Source organism: Brugia malayi (genome assembly GCF_000002995.4).
Source record: "Brugia malayi strain FR3 genome assembly, contig: Bm_v4_Chr2_contig_001, whole genome shotgun sequence".
Lineage (NCBI taxonomy): Eukaryota > Metazoa > Nematoda > Chromadorea > Rhabditida > Onchocercidae > Brugia > Brugia malayi.
Window position 1 is genome coordinate 3827393 of NW_025062476.1, and position 18880 is coordinate 3846272.

At 24.3% G+C, this 18880-nt stretch overlaps 3 protein-coding genes across 4 annotated transcripts; 2 read left to right on the plus strand and 1 right to left on the minus strand.

The window, feature by feature from the left end:
* Window positions 1–5001, minus strand: Bm6913 (Uncharacterized protein; the record flags this gene model as incomplete). 2 transcript variants are annotated; one of them, XM_043078321.1, is made up of 6 exons in its annotated part: window positions 1–207; window positions 738–882; window positions 1123–1276; window positions 3405–3630; window positions 4075–4171; window positions 4370–5001. In XM_043078321.1, 6 exons carry the CDS (start codon window positions 4999–5001, stop codon window positions 1–3), a joined length of 1461 nt encoding a protein of 486 aa, XP_042934255.1. The 2 variants fall into 2 exon arrangements, with proteins under 2 accessions (XP_042934255.1, XP_042934256.1); XM_043078322.1 differs by having other exon boundaries at window positions 4370–4422.
* A 6271-nt stretch (window positions 5002–11272) lies between these two features.
* Window positions 11273–13204, plus strand: Bma-pir-1 (Dual specificity phosphatase, catalytic domain containing protein; the record flags this gene model as incomplete). Its single annotated transcript, XM_001897267.2, has 5 exons — window positions 11273–11367; window positions 11621–11765; window positions 12072–12273; window positions 12718–12825; window positions 13002–13204. 5 exons carry the CDS (start codon window positions 11273–11275, stop codon window positions 13202–13204), a joined length of 753 nt encoding a protein of 250 aa, XP_001897302.2.
* A 3355-nt stretch (window positions 13205–16559) lies between these two features.
* Bm14735 (Uncharacterized protein) lies at window positions 16560–18599 on the plus strand (the record flags this gene model as incomplete). Its single annotated transcript, XM_043078323.1, has 3 exons — window positions 16560–16632; window positions 17447–17574; window positions 18513–18599. The coding sequence occupies 3 exons, from the start codon at window positions 16560–16562 to the stop codon at window positions 18597–18599; spliced, it is 288 nt and encodes a 95-aa protein (XP_042934257.1).
* Window positions 18600–18880: the final 281 nt, after the last annotated feature.

The window sequence follows — 18880 nt, forward strand, 5'->3', positions numbered from 1 at the left end:
CTAAATTGTAATCATAACGATAAAACCAATAAGTGGAAGATAAGGTTTCATCATTGTTCCAAGAATTGGCATACTAAGCATACGGTCAACAATCCACCAATATACTTTAAATTGAAAACGACCCCAGCTAAGACGAGTCCTTGACACTTCGATTTTACCATCTTCCATTCGTTTTCTTGCAACATCCACCGCTGTTTGATTACATATCTGAAAGAATTTCAAAAATGATAATAATGATAAGAAGAATATATGGTTTATTTATGAATGATAAGTAATGATAGGAAGAATATATGGCTTATTTATGAATGATAAGTAATAATAAGAAGAATATATGGTTTATTTATGAATGATAAGTAATGATAGGAAGAATATATGGCTTATTTATGAATGATAAGTAATGATAAGAAGAATATATGGCTTATTTATGAATGATAAGTAATGATAAGTGGAACATAGTTATCAATTTTTTTTAATGTAAACATTACAGATATATATTCGTACAACTTTTTACAATTTTCTCTCTGTCATCTTTCTTCTTTTTCCTTTCTTCTTTCTTTTATATTTTTCATTGCAATAAAATATTAAGCACGGTATTCAATATAAAATTATTTCAAAAAAAAAGATCAATAATTAAATAAAGTAATGATAGCTTCAATTTTAATTGAATTATTCTTTGAAATGAGAAAAAAAATTGTATTTGTAATTTGTGGAGAAAATAAATAAATAAATTCTTATACCCTATGATTGTCGCTATTCATAAAATAAAATCCAAATTTGGCTAATTGCATTAATTTAGAACCGCCATCAGTTTCACAGTCCAATTGAAGAATGTATGGTGGATTTTTCTGATTGGTATACATCCATTCCCATGAATTTGCAATTCTAAAATTAATATTAAAATTTTTAATACTTTGATAAAAAAGAATTAAATTTAATTACTGTGTAAATAAATTTACATTCAATTTCAAATGTTAAACATTAAATGTCAAATATTTTGAAAATGTGAACAATAATAATAATAATATAACAAGAACAATAAGATAATAGTGACATTTACTTATTTACTCACTAAATAACTAACTTACTTCCTAACAACATAACTTATATTAACTTTATACTTACTTATGCGGAATATAGCTACATTTTGGTTCCTTCCATGTATGGCACTGATGTATCATAATACCCATATCTGGCGTATACCAATGCGCTAATTTACGTGCGACAGCTTCGAAGAATTTTACTGTGCTATTATTTGCATGTACGAAGAAATTTGCGCCTGTAAATGATAACGATTAAGACAGGTTGAAATATAAAATAGTTTAACTTATCACAGGGTAATAATTCTGTAAATGATAACGATTAAGACAGGTTGAAATATAAAATAATTTAACTTATCACAGGGTAGTAATTCTGTAAATGATAACGATTAAGACAGGTTGAAATATAAAATAGTTTAACTTATCACAGGGTAATAATTCTGTAAATGATAACGATTAAGACAGGTTGAAATATAAAATAATTTAACTTATCACAGGGTAGTAATTCTGTAAATGATAACGATTAAGACAGGTTGAAATATAAAATAATTAAACTTATCACAGGGTAGTAATTCTGTAAATGATAACGATTAAGACAGGTTGAAATATAAAATAATTTAACTTATCATAAGATAAAAAGTTTATATTAGTGCGATTCTTGTTACAATCGATTAATGATAATAAAGATTATGTAATGATGATAAAGTGAAAGGTAATAAATAGAAAAATGAAAGAAACAGTGGAAATAAGAAAGAAAATATAAAATGTCAACAATCTATTCTTAGACATTTTTTTCACTTTCGTTTCTAAATCATTTATTTAAATTTGAAAAAATACTATTAGAAAAAGAATTTAAATTTCATTTTCAATTTTAATTATCAATTTTTCACACAAAAAACAAAACTTTATGTTATTGTGGAAATATTTAAAAATTCATAGAAAAAAATTTTTAATTTATGGATATTTTTTGATAAAATAAATTTACAATTTACAAAAAGATTTTTTCATCCTAATCGTTTTGCTTATGATTGCACATACATCTATCATTAAAATAAACAAGTTTTAAAAATAGGTGAGTTAGATTACTGGAAAGAAACAAAAAAAAAAAAATTCCTTTAAACTTTTCTTAATAAATGATCTCGATGGAATGCTGAGTTTTGTTTTAATATCCTGCTAAATTTTTTTTCTTCACTTTTCTTTTTTAATTTCTCTTCCTCCTTATTTCTTTCTTTTAGTTAAACTTTTGATAAAAATTAATTTCTTGTTTAAACTTGATTAAATAAAATTCCGAAGGATAAAAAAATTGAAATATGGAAAAAAGGTTAACAGTAGTGCGAAGAAAATTTAATTAATCAAATAATTCAATGGTTTTTTTTTTTTTAATGAGTCCAAATTAAAATAAATCTAATGATTTTTCATTTTTTCAAAAATAAAAAGAAAAAAAGCATTTCAAAGTTAATTTATTTAAAAAAAAAGAAAAGTTATGTCATCAAAAAAAAAAAAAAAAAATCAATATCAAAGATTTTATATCTGTTCGCTTCTTTAATCGTTCCATTAAAACAAAAAAAGAGAAAAAAAATATTAAATATTTCTTTCTTCACTAAAATCTAATACAATTATAATTCAATCAGTTATTCTTGCAATTTCATTTTGCTAAAATTTAATTTCTTGATAACAGTACGATGTCATCCTGAATGTTGTCAAGTTCTGATCGGTATTCCAAACAAACTTTACAATGTTACTTATCGAATTATTTTTGATGTTATTTTTTATTTCCATTTTTTTTCTGATTAATTTGAAACAAAAATGAAAAATTATTCGAATACTTTTTTTTTTTTTTTTTTTTTTCAGTAAAACATAATACAATCAAAAATTAATATTCCTATGCTTATTATTTAAAATAATATATCACTTCAATTGATGTCACATCTGCTTGTCATTTTCTACCTGTGTTTCGCCTTCTCTTTCTTTCTCATTTCCAAACATAAATTAAACATAAATTAAATTTTGCAAAATTAAATTGACCTCTTTCCCATTCCAAAACCAATGAACTCTGCACACCTTCACACTTTTCATACAATTGAAGAATGAATACGAAATTATCTTATCAGTTCTATCTTATCTTTTTATTTCCTCAAAAATCAAAAAAAAAAAAAGAAAGAAAAAAAAAGAAAAAAGGAGCAATATCAAATTATAAGATCTTATCTAATTAAATCATACAAAATTGAACAAAGTTTAATATTATCAATTGTCAAATAAAAATTTTACTTTACTTTGAAAAAGAAAAAACTTAATTAAAATATGAATTAGAAAAGATAAAATTAAAATTAAAATATATGTTAAAAAAAAAAGTGCAAAAATCAATACCATTAATCCATTCAGCTCGTTGTGAGACATTATTAAAACCAATTTGATCAAAGATTGCATCGTATTCATAATTCTCTTCAAGGCCTAAGTCAAAAATATTTTTAAGCCAGAATGTATCTTGTTGCATCATCCAAAATGATTTCCCATTTTTAAGTAAACATACAGCCATGTTAGCACGAAGTAAATATAATGTCTGATAGGCACCTTCCGCAAAACTGAATGGTTTCTGAAAGTTAAATTCTTTTTTTGATAATAATTTAATTCAATTGATTTTGCTTAATTAAAATCCAAAATTAATTCTATTGTAAAAACAGTGATAATTTGATCTTACCGATAATTGGTTTAATTGTATAAAACTTTATTTCCAACTTTTTGATTAACTATTATTATTTTTTTTTTAATCGAAATTTCCCTTTTAAAATTCTTAATAAGAGATAAGTAATTTATATTACACTCAGTTTGTTCTATATATTACACTCAGTTTGTTCTATTTTTTTATTTTTATTTTTATTTTTTGTTCAAATTTAACAAAATAAAAAATAAAAAAATATGAATGCCTAAATGTCAATTTTTGTTTTTAGAATATTTCAGCACATTAAATTACTTGAAAAAGCTCAACATTTAATAAAAATACAAATTTTAATGAGAAAATAATAAAAATTTTACTCACATATAAACTTGGTGTTGGCCAATATACTTGCCTTATATTAGGCCAATATTCATTTAACACATCTTTTGCCACTTCATCCAATGTGATAAAAATTAATCTAAAAATTTTTTTAAAGAACAAAAATTGATAAAAAAAAAAAAACTTTTTTAAAAAATTCTCATAAAATTTTTAGAATAATTAATATACTACTAATAATATTACTACATGCAATAATTTCTAATAAATTAAATAAAATAATTGAATTAATGAATAATTAATTACTAATTAATTAATTACCAGTAATTAAAAAGTTAACCTTTCATGAACACCATTCATATCACGTGTATTGCATAAGAAATTAAATGTCATATTGAGAGCATGCTGATTGAGCAGGAATATAGCTGGTGGCTTATGAAATTCATGGTCTAATGACCATAATAGTTTTTGAAATGTGCTAGAAGTGGCAATGACTTCTTCGGATACTGTATCACTGTGCTCTTTGACATAACGTACCGCTGCTGTAGCATTTAATGTTTTTCGAATTGCCAAAATGCCAATTGTAAACCATAATAAATAAGTACCATAGCAACATAAACGATAGAATATTCCCGAAAATCGTAATAGTATTGAATTTTTTGAATTTTTTAATCGAAATCGACTATTATTCGTTTGATTATTATCTGATGATGATATTCTATCATTGATAGTTGTAGAATTTAATGGTAATGATGATGATGATGACGATGACGATGATAGTGATGAGGATGGTGACGATGATGATGACTGTATTGAATTATTAGTGTTTTTGTTGATTCGTTGACGAATACTGATATCCGAATTTAATTGTTTTGAAGTGGTCGATCTCTTAGCAACACTTATTGCACTGTCAACAAATTCATCGATGCGAGAATTTCGTGGACAATATTCCAATAATTGTGCTGCATGCATTGAAATGGCACTTGAGATCGAAAATAAAGAGTAAAAAAAGAAAAAGTAAAAGAATGAAAAAATAAAAGAGCAAACATTTTCTTTTAAAAAAATATTTATTTCTCGCTGTTAAATTAAAAACAAAAAACAAAAAAAATTAATTAAATTATTGCTAATTAAATATTACACGTTTAAATTTGAAACGTAAAAATTAAACAAATGATATTAGTTATTGCAATAAAACAACAAAAATCATACAACTGATAATATATCATTGATGAATGATAAATTAGCAACATTTATCGTTGGAATAAAAAATAAATTAATATTACGAAAGCAAAAATAAACGCAAATAAAAATTATTAATCATTACGATTTGTGATTAATTAATTTATTTATTTATTGTTTTTTTCATTAAATAACTTTAAAAAAAAAAAATAAAAAAAGAACGAAAATGGGTACTCCGTTAATAATGTTGTGACAAAAATGTTGACACTGCACAAATGGCAATACTTTTTTTATTGTCATACATCAAAAAAAGTTCACTTTTGATTAATTACAAAAAATTGTTTCCTTTCCATCTTTGTTTTTTCTTTGTTTTTTTAAATTACAAAATGACGCAAATAATACGCAATTAAAAAGGGAACCTATTATTATCACTATATTTATTATTATTGTTATTATCATTATCATTATTATTAGTTATTGTTATCATTAATTATTCTGTAATAAATTATTCGAAATAGACAATAGGAGGAAGAAGGAATGAGGGAAATAGTAATTATGAATAATCTGTTAAAATTAAATTGATTAATTAAAGGATAGAAAATCTTTTCTATCTAAGATAAATTAGTTTTGTTGAATGATTAAAAGATAAAAAAAAATGTTTTATTATAAGGTAGATAACAATGAAATGGTTTATAATATAAATTAGGGCAGTTTATTTTAACATTTTTTTTTAACAAATCAGTTCAATTCATAGTTATATATAAAAGCTATGGCGAAAGAGAAAAAGAAAAAAATTCTTTTTTTTTTTTTTTTTTTTTTTTTTGAGGTAAATTTGGAGATGAAAAAAAAGAAAATTTATCAATGAAATGAAAAAAAAAATAAATTTTTTTTTCTATCAATGAAAAAATGAAAATTTGCATAACTTGAAATTTGTGATAAATTTGATAATAAAATTTTTGAGTAAAATTTTTCTTTTTTCCTTTTCTTCTAAATATTTATTATCAATTATTAGTATTTTTATAAATTTTGTTAGATGGTATAACAGTAATTTGAGAATTAAATTTTAATTTGCCATTGTGTATCAAAAAGAAATAATCAAAACGAAACAAACAATCGTAGTTGAATTTGACTAAAATATTGATTGCGAAAAACTATACGTAATCATTTTCAAGGACTTATAAAATTAACACTTTCATCTATAATTTGAATTTGAAACATTTGGTAGCCATTAATATACTGATTATTTCCTTCTAAACTTTAGTTAAATTATTTAAGAAAAGGAATAAAATGGAGAAGTGGGAAAATGAGACAAATTCTAAAATTTAAATGAATGTGAAATTTAATTTGAAGCTAAATTATTTTATTCATACGACTTTCTCGTGAAATCATTTAAGGATAGCGACGAAATTTTTGTTAGTTTCTTGTAAAAATGTTTAATGGAAAATAGGGAGAAAAGAAAAAATTGATTTTCTGTTCTATTTTTTTTTTTTTTTTCAAATTCTTAAACTAAAAGAATAAAATAACTGCAGAGAAACTTTAGCAATTAATTCTTTCCGAGTATATCGTAGGATTACAATTAAATATTTGAAAATCGAGATGTTTTAAAAATATTTAATCTTAGAAAAGAATTAAAATTTTTTACCTTCTTGATGAAAGTTTTACAACCGAAACTTTTACATTTCAAATAATTTATATGACAAAATATAGACTAATTGTGTTTTCAAATAAGTAAACTTTGGAATCAATCAATACTTAACTTTAATCTCCTTTAAATTTCATTTAAAAAAACATTTGCTATCAATTAGTATTCAATGTCACACTAAAATGCTAAAATTCAGTTACTTTCTTATTTTGTTACTTATTATTAATATTTATTAAGAAATAGAATTAAATCGATAAATTAGCTTATTTACGTCTCTTAAAAACGAAACAATGAAATCTCTTAAAAGCGAAACAGTGAAATAATGACGATAAAAAAAATAATAATTGCGGAGATAGGATATGATGATGATAATAGTAATAATAATAATAATAATAATAATGATAATGATGATGATAATGATGACGATGATGACGATAAGTGGGAGAAGAAGGAGGAGGAGGAAAAGGAGATGACCATCGGATGGAATGGACAGTGTCGACAAGGATTTGGTAGTATTATTGACCATCTTTATTTATCTGTCGGTTAATTGTATGTCTATGTATGTGTGTATGTGATATTTTCGACAATATATATGTGTTTGCATTTGTGTGCATGTGCATGTGTGTGTGTGTGTGTATGTATGTATGTATATGTATGTCAGTGACATTGTATGAAGATTGTGGTGTATCGAAAGGACAAAACTATCAAACATTACTATTACCACTACAATTATTATCACTACTACTACTACATTTAATACTGCTACAACAATTGCTAAAACACTACTAACAATAGTAATTGCTACTAGTGTATGTGTGTATTTATTTACAATGGTACTGCTATTAAATTTAAAAAAAAAAAAAAAAAAGAAATTAATGGAAGTGGAATATGGGAATTAGGAATTACTGCGCAGTAACATCAGTCAAACATTGTAGCGAGAAAAAAAAAAAAAAAAAGAAAAAACTGGTTTTGAAGACATTCTAAAGAGAAGGATAAAACCAATAATCATTTTTGAATTAAACGTTTTTTACATTATTCATATATGGTAGGAATAAATTTGATGATAAAAGTGATTATAGCAATCAATGATCAATAATTAAAAGAAAGAGAAAACAATGAATGATAATCTTTGTAAAATCTGATTTTTTTTTTTTTTTTTCTTAAAATTAGTAAGAAATAAAAGAGGAAGAAACAAAAAGTTTTTAAAAAGTAAAACCATAAACAAGTTTTAAATAAACAAAATTTCTTTTTAAAGAAAAAAACTTCTTTCTTCATTTATTAGAATTTTCATGATAACGATGAGAAGTTATCTCACTGACAATTATGTGTTTTCTATTCAAATTTAGCTTTTTTTTTCTACATTTTAAATTTAAAAATACTTGAAAAAAACATAAATGAAAAAGTAATAAAAGAAGAGAAAAAGATAGAAAAGAAGAAATTAATTTTGAACAAAATTACTATCCATAAATAAATTACTTAAAATAAACAATGCAAGTGTAAATCACTCATTTTACGTGATTATTTACGTTACGTATATGATAATTTTTGAAATGATTATAAACTACGAAATGGGAAGTAAATTAGATATTAGATATGAAAATAAATAAAAAAATAGTTGGAAAAATTTTCAGATTTTCATTACCTTATATTTTGCGATTGTTTATTTGATAAATTTCAATCCTTTCAAATTCCTTTATGACTATATCTCTTTAAAATACATAATGCGAATAAATTCTGCGCCTCTTTTGGATAATCTCAGAAATCAATGAATGTGATAATGAATTAATTAATTGATTTATGACTGATAGAGTGACCAGCATTTGAAAATAGCTGAAAAAATTCAAGTAACTGAAAATTTGCACTTTTTCAAAAGTTAAAATTAAGAATAATTGTACCAATTCAATGGATCATTTAATGGACGCAAATTTAATGCAAATTTTATCAGTTATTTCATTGTTTTTTTTTTTTTTAACGAATATTTTAGAACAAAAAAGAAAAAAAAAATGAAATGTTTAAATTTCAAAATCAATTAATTCATTAATTATGATGTATTTAGATGTTGCACAGTTTAAAAATGACATTTCTTTTTGTGTGCAATTTCAACAGGAGTACTGCTACTTTTCTTTTGAAATATCAGACAGTTTCAAATCAATTAATTAGTGAAATATAATTTAAAATGAAAAGAAAAATGTAGAACAGCTAAACAAGGGCCTTAATATCATTCATTAGAGAGCAATAACATTTATTCATTTCCCTTCTCCACCTATAAATGATGATAGGACCAGGAATAAATCGTGATCAGAGCACGATTAATTGAAATTAAATCACAACTAATTGAAACTAAATCACAATTAATTGAAAATAAATCACAACTACTTGAAACTAAATCACAACTACTTGAAACTAAATCAGAACTAATTGAAACTAAATCACATTTAATTGAAACTAAATCACAATTAATTGAAAATAAATCACAACTAATTGAAACTAAATCACATTTAATTGAAACTAAATCACAATTAATTGAAAATAAATCACAACTAATTGAAACTAAATCACAATTAATTGAAACTAAATCACAACTAATTGAAACTAAATCACAATTAATTGAAACTAAATCACAATTAATTGAAAATAAATCACAACTAATTGAAACTAAATCACATTTAATTGAAACTAAATCACAATTAATTGAAAATAAATCACAACTAATTGAAACTAAATCACAATTAATTGAAACTAAATCACAACTAATTGAAACTAAATCAAGGTTATTCGAATAACATTCATACACCCATCCATCCATCCATCCATTCAAACAATTCATTCATCCATCTATCCAAATATATGATATGATTTAAAAGAATTTATATAATAATATTACGAATTACTAGATGATGAAGTGACATTGTCAAAATTAAAGAAGAGAGAAATATGGCCTATTTAGCTCTTTCTTCCTTTTTTTTTTCTTTTTCTCTTTCCCAACCAAACAAATGCTTTATAATTCAAATCAAATAAATACTGTTAGTCTCATTTTTTCTAGGTTGGGAAACTTTTTTTATTCTCTCTCTCTCTCCCTCTCTTTTTATAAATGCGAAACTTTGAAATAATTAACTAGCATATTGTAAAATTTATGATTATAATCGCAAATATATATTGTTGGTAATAATTTGTAGTTTTATTTATTTACCTTTCCACTTATTTATTGATATATTTGAAACTATTTTCATTCGCTTATTATTTACATATTTATCTCAATTTCTATATCACAATAAATTTTTCAGCTCCACTCCTCTTCAAGTACTTTTATATGCTCTATTTTATCATTTAAATATATCACTGTCATCACATGTATGTTTGTATATTAATTTTATATAGTAAATGCATTAAAATATAACGGAAATTAAAATTACAAAGTTTTATCTTTAATTTACAAAAAAGAAAACAATAAAACAAGTGATGTAAATAGTTGCTGTTATCTTAAACACATAATAAGAAAAACTGAAGTATATTTCAAACATTTCAATTATAATAATAACATATGATCCATTAGCTGTGTAAAATTAATAAATTATCAAATAATTACTCGAATTTTTGTATTTATTGCTGGAACTGGTTGCATTCAACCCATAGTATCTGTATGCTTCATTGGCTAATGTCTTGTTACACTTTGCAGAACAATTAACTGAATTGTAGAATAGTTCGCTTTTTTTCTTTTAATGGTAGGAGGAACAAATTACAAAAATCAACTGCAAAGTTATTTTACAGTTTTTCGAAGTTTTTCTGTATGAAAATTTCTTGTCTACTTATCTATGAGTATTTCTTAAAATTTGTGCTTCGCTATTTCTTGAACTTTTGACAACCATCTCAACTGAAACTTGCATACTGTCAAATTTAGAATTTTGAACTAAATAAAAATGACTGTTTAATTTCAAAGCAATACGTCCTGGAATATTTTAATCAATCTTAATTTTACTTTTTTTTTTTTTTTATTCAGATAGTAATCAAACTAAATTTTTATTTCAAACTGAAAAAGATCACCTCGGCAAACTTTCAAAAACTAAAAGTTTCAGTTCGGTAGCGCAATAATAGACACCCACTTTAGCCCAGCAAACCCTCACTACTGCCCACCCAATCCAGCAAGCAAACTACCCACCACCACGGGTAACCATTTACCAATCATCTTCAGAGCAGGTACGGACGGAACATTATGTTATAAAATGTCTGAAACGAACCAGGTTGATATAGACATTGTGAAATTATTCCATCCCGATTGGTTTATGGTAATGTTTCACTTTTTTTTTTGTTGTTGTTGTGGATATCTTTGTAGATATTATATTTTTGGAGAATCAAAGATTAAGTCAAACTTTTGCAGGAACTGTGCCAAAAATTACACTTACCTAATTATCTGAAAAAACAAATATGACGCAACGATCGTCACATGCGGACAAATTGCAGCGTAAAGCAAAACGACGTTTATATCATACCATACCTAATCAACGCAAATTTCCCGATAGGTAATGCAGTGATTTATAAATATTTTTTCTTAATAAAAATTTGTAAAAAAGCCAGTGCTGGTTTGTAAGAAAGCCGATTTCTGAAGTTTATTGGGTCTAATTTCCTGCGATGATTTTCATAAATTGATGCTAAATTGAGATAGTTAAATCTCAATGCAAAATTTGCTTTCTTTTTTCTTCCTCTTAACATTTATTTTCTTAACAATTTAGTTAATCGTAAAAATTGTTAAATATTATCTGATATTCGTTTCAGGTGGATTGATTATGATCCAGTTGGAAAGGATATGCCGGGAACACGGTTTGTCGCCTTTAAGACACCCTTGCGACACAATTATTTTCTGAATCGTAATGAATTCGACGTTCAAAATATCTTCGAAACAAAAAGTTTGAATGATATGGTAAGTTGTAATCTTTAAGTTATTTTTCCATGTATGTATGTATGTAAGGTTACTAGAAACCTTGTGAGAAATCTAGATCTTATTCGATAAGAAGTAGTAAAATTGTAAAAGTTCTTGTACATCTGTTATTGTCATCAACAGTGGTGGGTAAGATACTGTTCAGCAATAATGAAAAGAAAAGAGTCAATAAGTAGAATTATTAGTTGGTGCATTATTTCTAGTGGAAAATATGTTTTGAAGATATAAGCTTGTAATTTATGTACAACAACCAAATTTTTTTAAAAGCTAGAAACCATTTTTTTCTAGGCTAATGCTGCTGGTAAGCAAATAGGTCTTGTTATTGATTTAACAGCAACTCAAAAATATTATGATCCTCATGAATGGACTCGTATCGGTATTAAATATGAAAAGATATGGTGCATGGGGCATCATATAAACATTCAAATGGAAAACATTGAAAAATTTTATAACACTGTCAGTGATTTTCTGTCTAAACATATCCATACTGGTTCGTATTTCATTTTTTAAGAAATGAGACAGTGTCGGTTATATTTGTTTCTATTCTCAAAGTGTAATTTTAAATCGTGGATACAGGACTTATAGCAATAGCAATGATGTCACTGTTATGATAATGATTTGACATATTGGTAGTGCTGTATGAGTGATAACTATCTCAGACCATACCAGTAGTGGAATACTTGCTTATATTTATGCAAATATTGAAATAATTTACTTTTGTATTCTCTTTGCGGTTTTTTCCTATGGAACAAAAATGCAGATTTCATCATGTTTTACCTTGCTCTTTTTTCGGTTTTTATGTTATTATTCGTTTTCAGTGGTTAAAAAGGCATGAATGCATGGAAGTTTATACCTCTGTTGGAGTTCTTGTAAGAAATTTTGTCAGAAATATTCAAGTGCATATACAATGTATTCAAATGTATTCAAATTTAAGGTGAATTAATTGGTGTGCATTGTACACATGGTTTGAATCGAACAGGATACATGATTTGTCGATATTTAATTGAAGTGGATAGCTGGGATGTTGACAGTGCCATTGAACGTAAGTTTCATAAGTTTTATTTTTATTTTTTAGATGAAAGTGGATATTTCATAAGCATTTCTGACTGTTATAAATTTTTCGTTGGTGGCTTATTTTCTACCCATTTTTAAATGCTGTGGTATTGATACTGGTTCGATTTTCTGAATTCTACAACTTAATTAAACTTTTTTTTCTAGAATTCGAATATTGTCGAGGTTATAAAATTGAACGGAAGAAATACATCGATTCATTGCGAAATGATTGTATAAAAGGGAAACATGCTACTTTATCTGTGGAATATCCTGGGAAACGAATTAATGGAATACTTGATAAACGGCTAGCTCAACTGAAAAATGTTTTACCCTGTATTGATCTGAATGAATTTGTTGCAGCTTCGTAAATGTGTATTGTTTTTCATTCAGGTGGTTTTGTTATAAATAAAATTACTAACACAATATAAGAACAAATATATTGTAAATCATTTTTAAAAAATGTTTTTATAAATGTTGATTTCAAAGAATAGATGTGTAAGTTAGTCTCGTTAAACTAATAAATTTGTCTTTTTTTTAATTACATATTATACCTCGATTGTTAGATATTATAGGGATATATTTAAGTGTTATTATTTTCTTGCATTAAACAATTTTTTCATACTCCTCTTTTGATTTATATATTCTTTGTCGAGAATATTTCATGGAAGGAAGATTTCTGATTCTGAACTTTGGTCTTATTATATTTATTGTTATTAGAATATGATATATAATTATTTATTCCATTATTCTCTGTTTTATGCAGTGTTGTATTTTACAATTCTTTTCTTTTTTCCACAGCGTTAATTGAAACACTTAAAAAAATATCTTTGTGATGACATCATTAATTGTAAATTTGGTAAGAATCTTTAAAAATTGGTAACGAATGTGCACTTTTCCAATATTTCATTGATAACAACAGGATGAGCTATGTAATATTCAGCTTGGAAAGACACATTTGTTTACTTATTGTTAATTTATGCATGTTTTGTCTTGCTACGGCGGTCGTAGTCATTTATTTTCATATTACTGTGATTATAATATGTGAAAAATACCTCTACTAGACAAAACCTCTAATAAATTATAAAATAGTATTCTGAAAGTTCACTAATCATTTATATGTAACCAGTTCAATAATATTTTAGGATTAAATATTAACTTTAGATGGCAGTATATTCGATTATACTGATGTTGCCAGGTAAATCTTAAGTTTTTCACTTGATGGATTTGTATAAAAAAGGGAAATTGTTACAGTTTTCGAATTTGCATAAAATGGCTTATTGACGATTAGATGTGTTATTGGTCATCTATTATTTCGAAGATTTAAATTACATTTTGAAATGTGTTGAGGATAATGAAGGGAATTCCTTCCGAAGTTGGATAGATACAATTTCATATTATGTCTGCATTTTAATCCTACAGGTGGTAAAAAAAAAATGCAGGAAATTTCGATCCGCAAAGGGAATACTGCATTCATTGGTTTTGATGAATTTCTCTAGCAGAGAGAGAGAGAGAGAGAGCGCTATAAATTTAGATTGACTCCAAAGACATAGATAGCATGGATAAAGGTCAAAGGTTGTGTGATCAAACATACATAATAATATGCACAACTGAGGCAAATTAGGGCTGCAAAGTAAACATGAAAAAAAATAAAATAGATGGGACAGTATGCAAGGGACATTAAAAAATAAAGTGACAAACATCAATATACAATTTTTCAAGTGCAAAGAATGTTTCCTTTAATTTTGAAACTTTTAATGAGAATTTTTCATACTAAATGAAAGCTTTAACTTTGAGCAGTAATGCACTTAGTTTCTGTTTTATTTTTATGTTATTTTATTTTTTCTCTCTTGTCTCTTTGAGCCATTTTGATGTAAAAATAATTTCATTCTTTAGTAACATTAACAGATGCTTTTTCTCTCTTTTTAACTAGCATGTAAACATTCATTGATTTCTTCTTTTCTCTACCATTCTAACATTTGAGAAAAGTTAAAACTTTCAATAATTTAGTTTTGTTGATAGGATGAAATATATTATTGCATTTTGTTAGCAAAAGAGCTCATCTATTAATGATTAAAATATATTAAAGGAAGAGGTAATAAGTTTTATTTTTATTTTTTTCCACTTTTCACTTTTTACTTAATTATTATTCCTTTTATCATTTCTGTTATTGTTGTAAGCTAAATTTTTTTTTTTTTTTTTTTTTGTTGCTTCTTTCATTTGCTATTTCATTCATTTATTATTTCCCATAATTAGTATAAATATTCTATTGCTGTCACTTACAATGTTGTTATTTGTACGAACAGTAATGTTTGTTAATTATTATTGTTACTGCAAAAATAAAAACTAAAATAAAAAAAAAAAAAAAAAAAACAAAATATACTTATATCTTTTGAATTTCAAATTGATATTGAGGAGGTGATAATGATCGATTAATCGACAAGGAATAAATATTTGACAATGGATTGTTGCTTATAATTGCTTTATCAAATAACTGTAGTAAATAAATTAATCATTTCATCAAATCATAATATCATTGATCAAAGATGATGATAATTAAATAACACTGATCGGATAATGATTATTACTCAATGAAAGAATTAAACTGCAAAAACTAAGTAAACATGATAAATTTTTATTTTTATCTTTCTAATCGGAACAAAAATTTATTACTTTTATTCATTTTATACTAGAAAGATCGAATTTTATTTTTCTCACGTCATTCTGTCGTAATTTGATACATTTTGAAGATATATTTTTATTTTAAATTCAAACTTTACAGTTTACTTGTCTTTCAAATTCCTCATCCTTTTTTCTTTTTCTTTAAAGTTTTGTTCAAGTTCATTTTCATCTCAAATTTACACTTTTATTTTTTTTTACCCTTAATTATTACATGATATTATCACTTATTGCATAATGTTATCACTGGTTATCATCAAGACTGATATGACCATTTGCTATAAATTAAATAACTTCGATACCAAACAAAGTTTTGCATAATTATTTGGTGATTTATCAATAATTTCTGAAAGGTTAACTATCAAATTTTTTTCACTTCATTCATTCGTTCGAAGAAAATTTCATTTTAAAATTACTTATTTTTTCATTTTTCATCTCTGACAAATTTGTTAAAAATTAAAATCAAATGTTAAAGGTCAATCTGATATTAATGATTTTGCTACTAAACATATCGATGAATCACAGGAAATTGCTTCCAATTGATGGACAACGAAAATTCAGACAATAATTCATTAAGTTCTGTCATTTCAATAAACTAAACATTTGGCCATTAATCAGTTCTAAATGATTTCATTATCAATTTCGAATATTTTCCATTTTTTGCTTAAAGCATTGTGAAAATTTCAATTATAGTTTATCTTATCAAAGGTCATCAATATTTGACCATTAGAATGACCTTTATCATTTTCATTCATTTTATAATGTCATTATTCTAATTTCACTTTTTCATCCAAATGTCAACAAATGTTTTTGCAGTTTTTTTTTTTCTCACTTCTAAAATTATTTTGTTACTAATTAATATTTGAGTTATTATTGCTAACAAATAAACGAATGAATGAATAAAAAAATAAAAAAAAAAAAAAAAATAAGGCAAAGTAAAATATAACCAAGAAAAAAAGAAAATAATATCATTGATATGTTTGTATGGAATTTAAGTGATTTAAATTATTTGTTAAATTCATTTATCTCTTTTAGATATTTTTATCAATGGTTCCATCATTCGTTATTTTTTTAGTATTAAATATCTTTATTGGCGCTAATTTTACAGCTCTAGCAGAATGTAAGTTTTTTTTTTTTTTTTCTTTCCTTAAATATATAATATCAAAATTAAATGAAAATATCAATGATATGATAAAGTATTTTCGGATATTTTACAATCAAATTATAAATCGATCATTTTTTGATCATAAAATATTGCTCAGAAAAAGTATAAATGATTGATATTTTAGCTAATGATTGATAAGTGAGAAATGATTAAATAAGAAATACCGAAATTGATTAGGTATTACTTAAATAATAATAATAATAATAATAATAGTAATATTAATTATGATTATATGCTTAGCATTGATTAACTTGCAAAACAAAGCTTACAATATTAGCTAATAATTTTAATTTGATATGCAAATGAAGCTATAGAAAATTTATATCTATGAAAATTAGATCTTATCGTTATCAAAATTGCTTCACTGATAATTATCATTCAAACTGGAACGAATAATTTTTTAATCCAAAATAAACATTCGCATAATTGCATAAATACAAAATTATCTTTTTTCTCGATAGCTATAAACAGTTACATAATGCTTACAAACATTATTTATAAACTTCAAAAAATCAAATAATCAAAATTTGATTTGATTTAATTTAATTATTAATTAAGCATATATCAAATGACAGTTGTTTTCTTGTAGTTTCCAAGAAATTGTCTATCCCTACTGCATTTTGATACCTTCACGATATGCTACAAATAAATTATTGTTTATGTTTATTAAAAAACAAAAACAAAAGCAAAAGAACTTTCAATTTTAACTTTTTAATTGAAATACTTAAAAAAAAAGAAAAAAATTTTTTTTTCTTTTTTCCTTCTATAGTGTCAATGGAAAGTCGATTAATTCATCGTAACTATTATTGGTACATAAAAGGAAGAGAAGAACGATTACAAAATGGGTCAACGCCATTCGGTTTTGATCATTTACCGCCACAGACAGTATTATGTGTGGTAAATAATGCATAAAATTATACGTAAACTAATTTAGGAAATATTTTTAAAAAATTATTCCTAAATTTTTTGTGATTTTAGTGTGTTTAAGTTTTACAGATTAAACATATATCGTTGAGTTATTTTGATTTTAATTAATTTGTTACTGTTAATTTTATTAAATTAATTGTTTAACAATTCAAAGAACGAAGCTAATTTTGAAATGAAATAATCTTGAATGAAAGTTAAAATTAAGTTTAGTTATTTTCATTGCTTATTTTTTATTCCAATATTTAATCTTTAAAGTGACATGTCACATGATTGTAAGGCGAGTGACATGTCATGTGATGGTAAGGTAATTTAAAATGTCTCTACTTGCTATTATAATTCAAAATTAAAAATCAAATTAAAGGGATAAAAAAGTTTGAAATATTATGCTATTTTTTATCAGAATTTCATTTTATTATGTTTGATAAATTCAAAATTAATACGGAGAAAATCATTTAGTAAAGTGTATTATTAATAAAATATATCATTTAACAAAATATAACATTTAATAAAAAATATTATTTAGCATTATACTTTTTTAAATATATTACTTCATTTAGTAAAGTATATACAATATAATTTATTAATAATATATAAAACATTATTTAATGAAGTACATATGTATTTAATAAAATATAATATAATTTAATATTCACTTCGTTCACTTTTTTTTGGTACTATTTTTATTGATTACTTAAATTCATTCCTTATTTATTTATTTTTTATTATTAGATCAGAAACAAAACAAAAAGAAAAAAAAATCACTGAAAATTATGTTTAATTTTGTAATTCATCTTCCTTTTGACATTATCATTAGTATTTGGTGAGTGATTATCAATGATAATAATATCAGTAATTTAATTTTTTGTTGTTGTTCAATTATAATTTTTAAATATTTACAACAATTTCAGATTCTTCACAAAACAATCAGTTGTGATGCAGTAATGGAAGCATTGAAAAACTATAAAGAATACATTCACACCGATGAATTCACTTGATAATTTCGATAATTAATTTCCAATTAAAAATATCTGCAGATTTCAACAACATAATTAATTAATAATTTTTCAACATTTTTCTTTCCTATATTTTCAACATTTTTCTTATTCATTCATTCATTTCCTTTTTCTTTTTTTTTTAAATTTTACTAGCAGAAAATATTTTAATCGAATAATATTCAAATTTCATCAATTAAATAATGCAACTGAAAAATTTTAGAATAAAACTTTACAAATGAAAAATGTAAATGAAAGCTATGATAGCGCCATTAAAACATTTT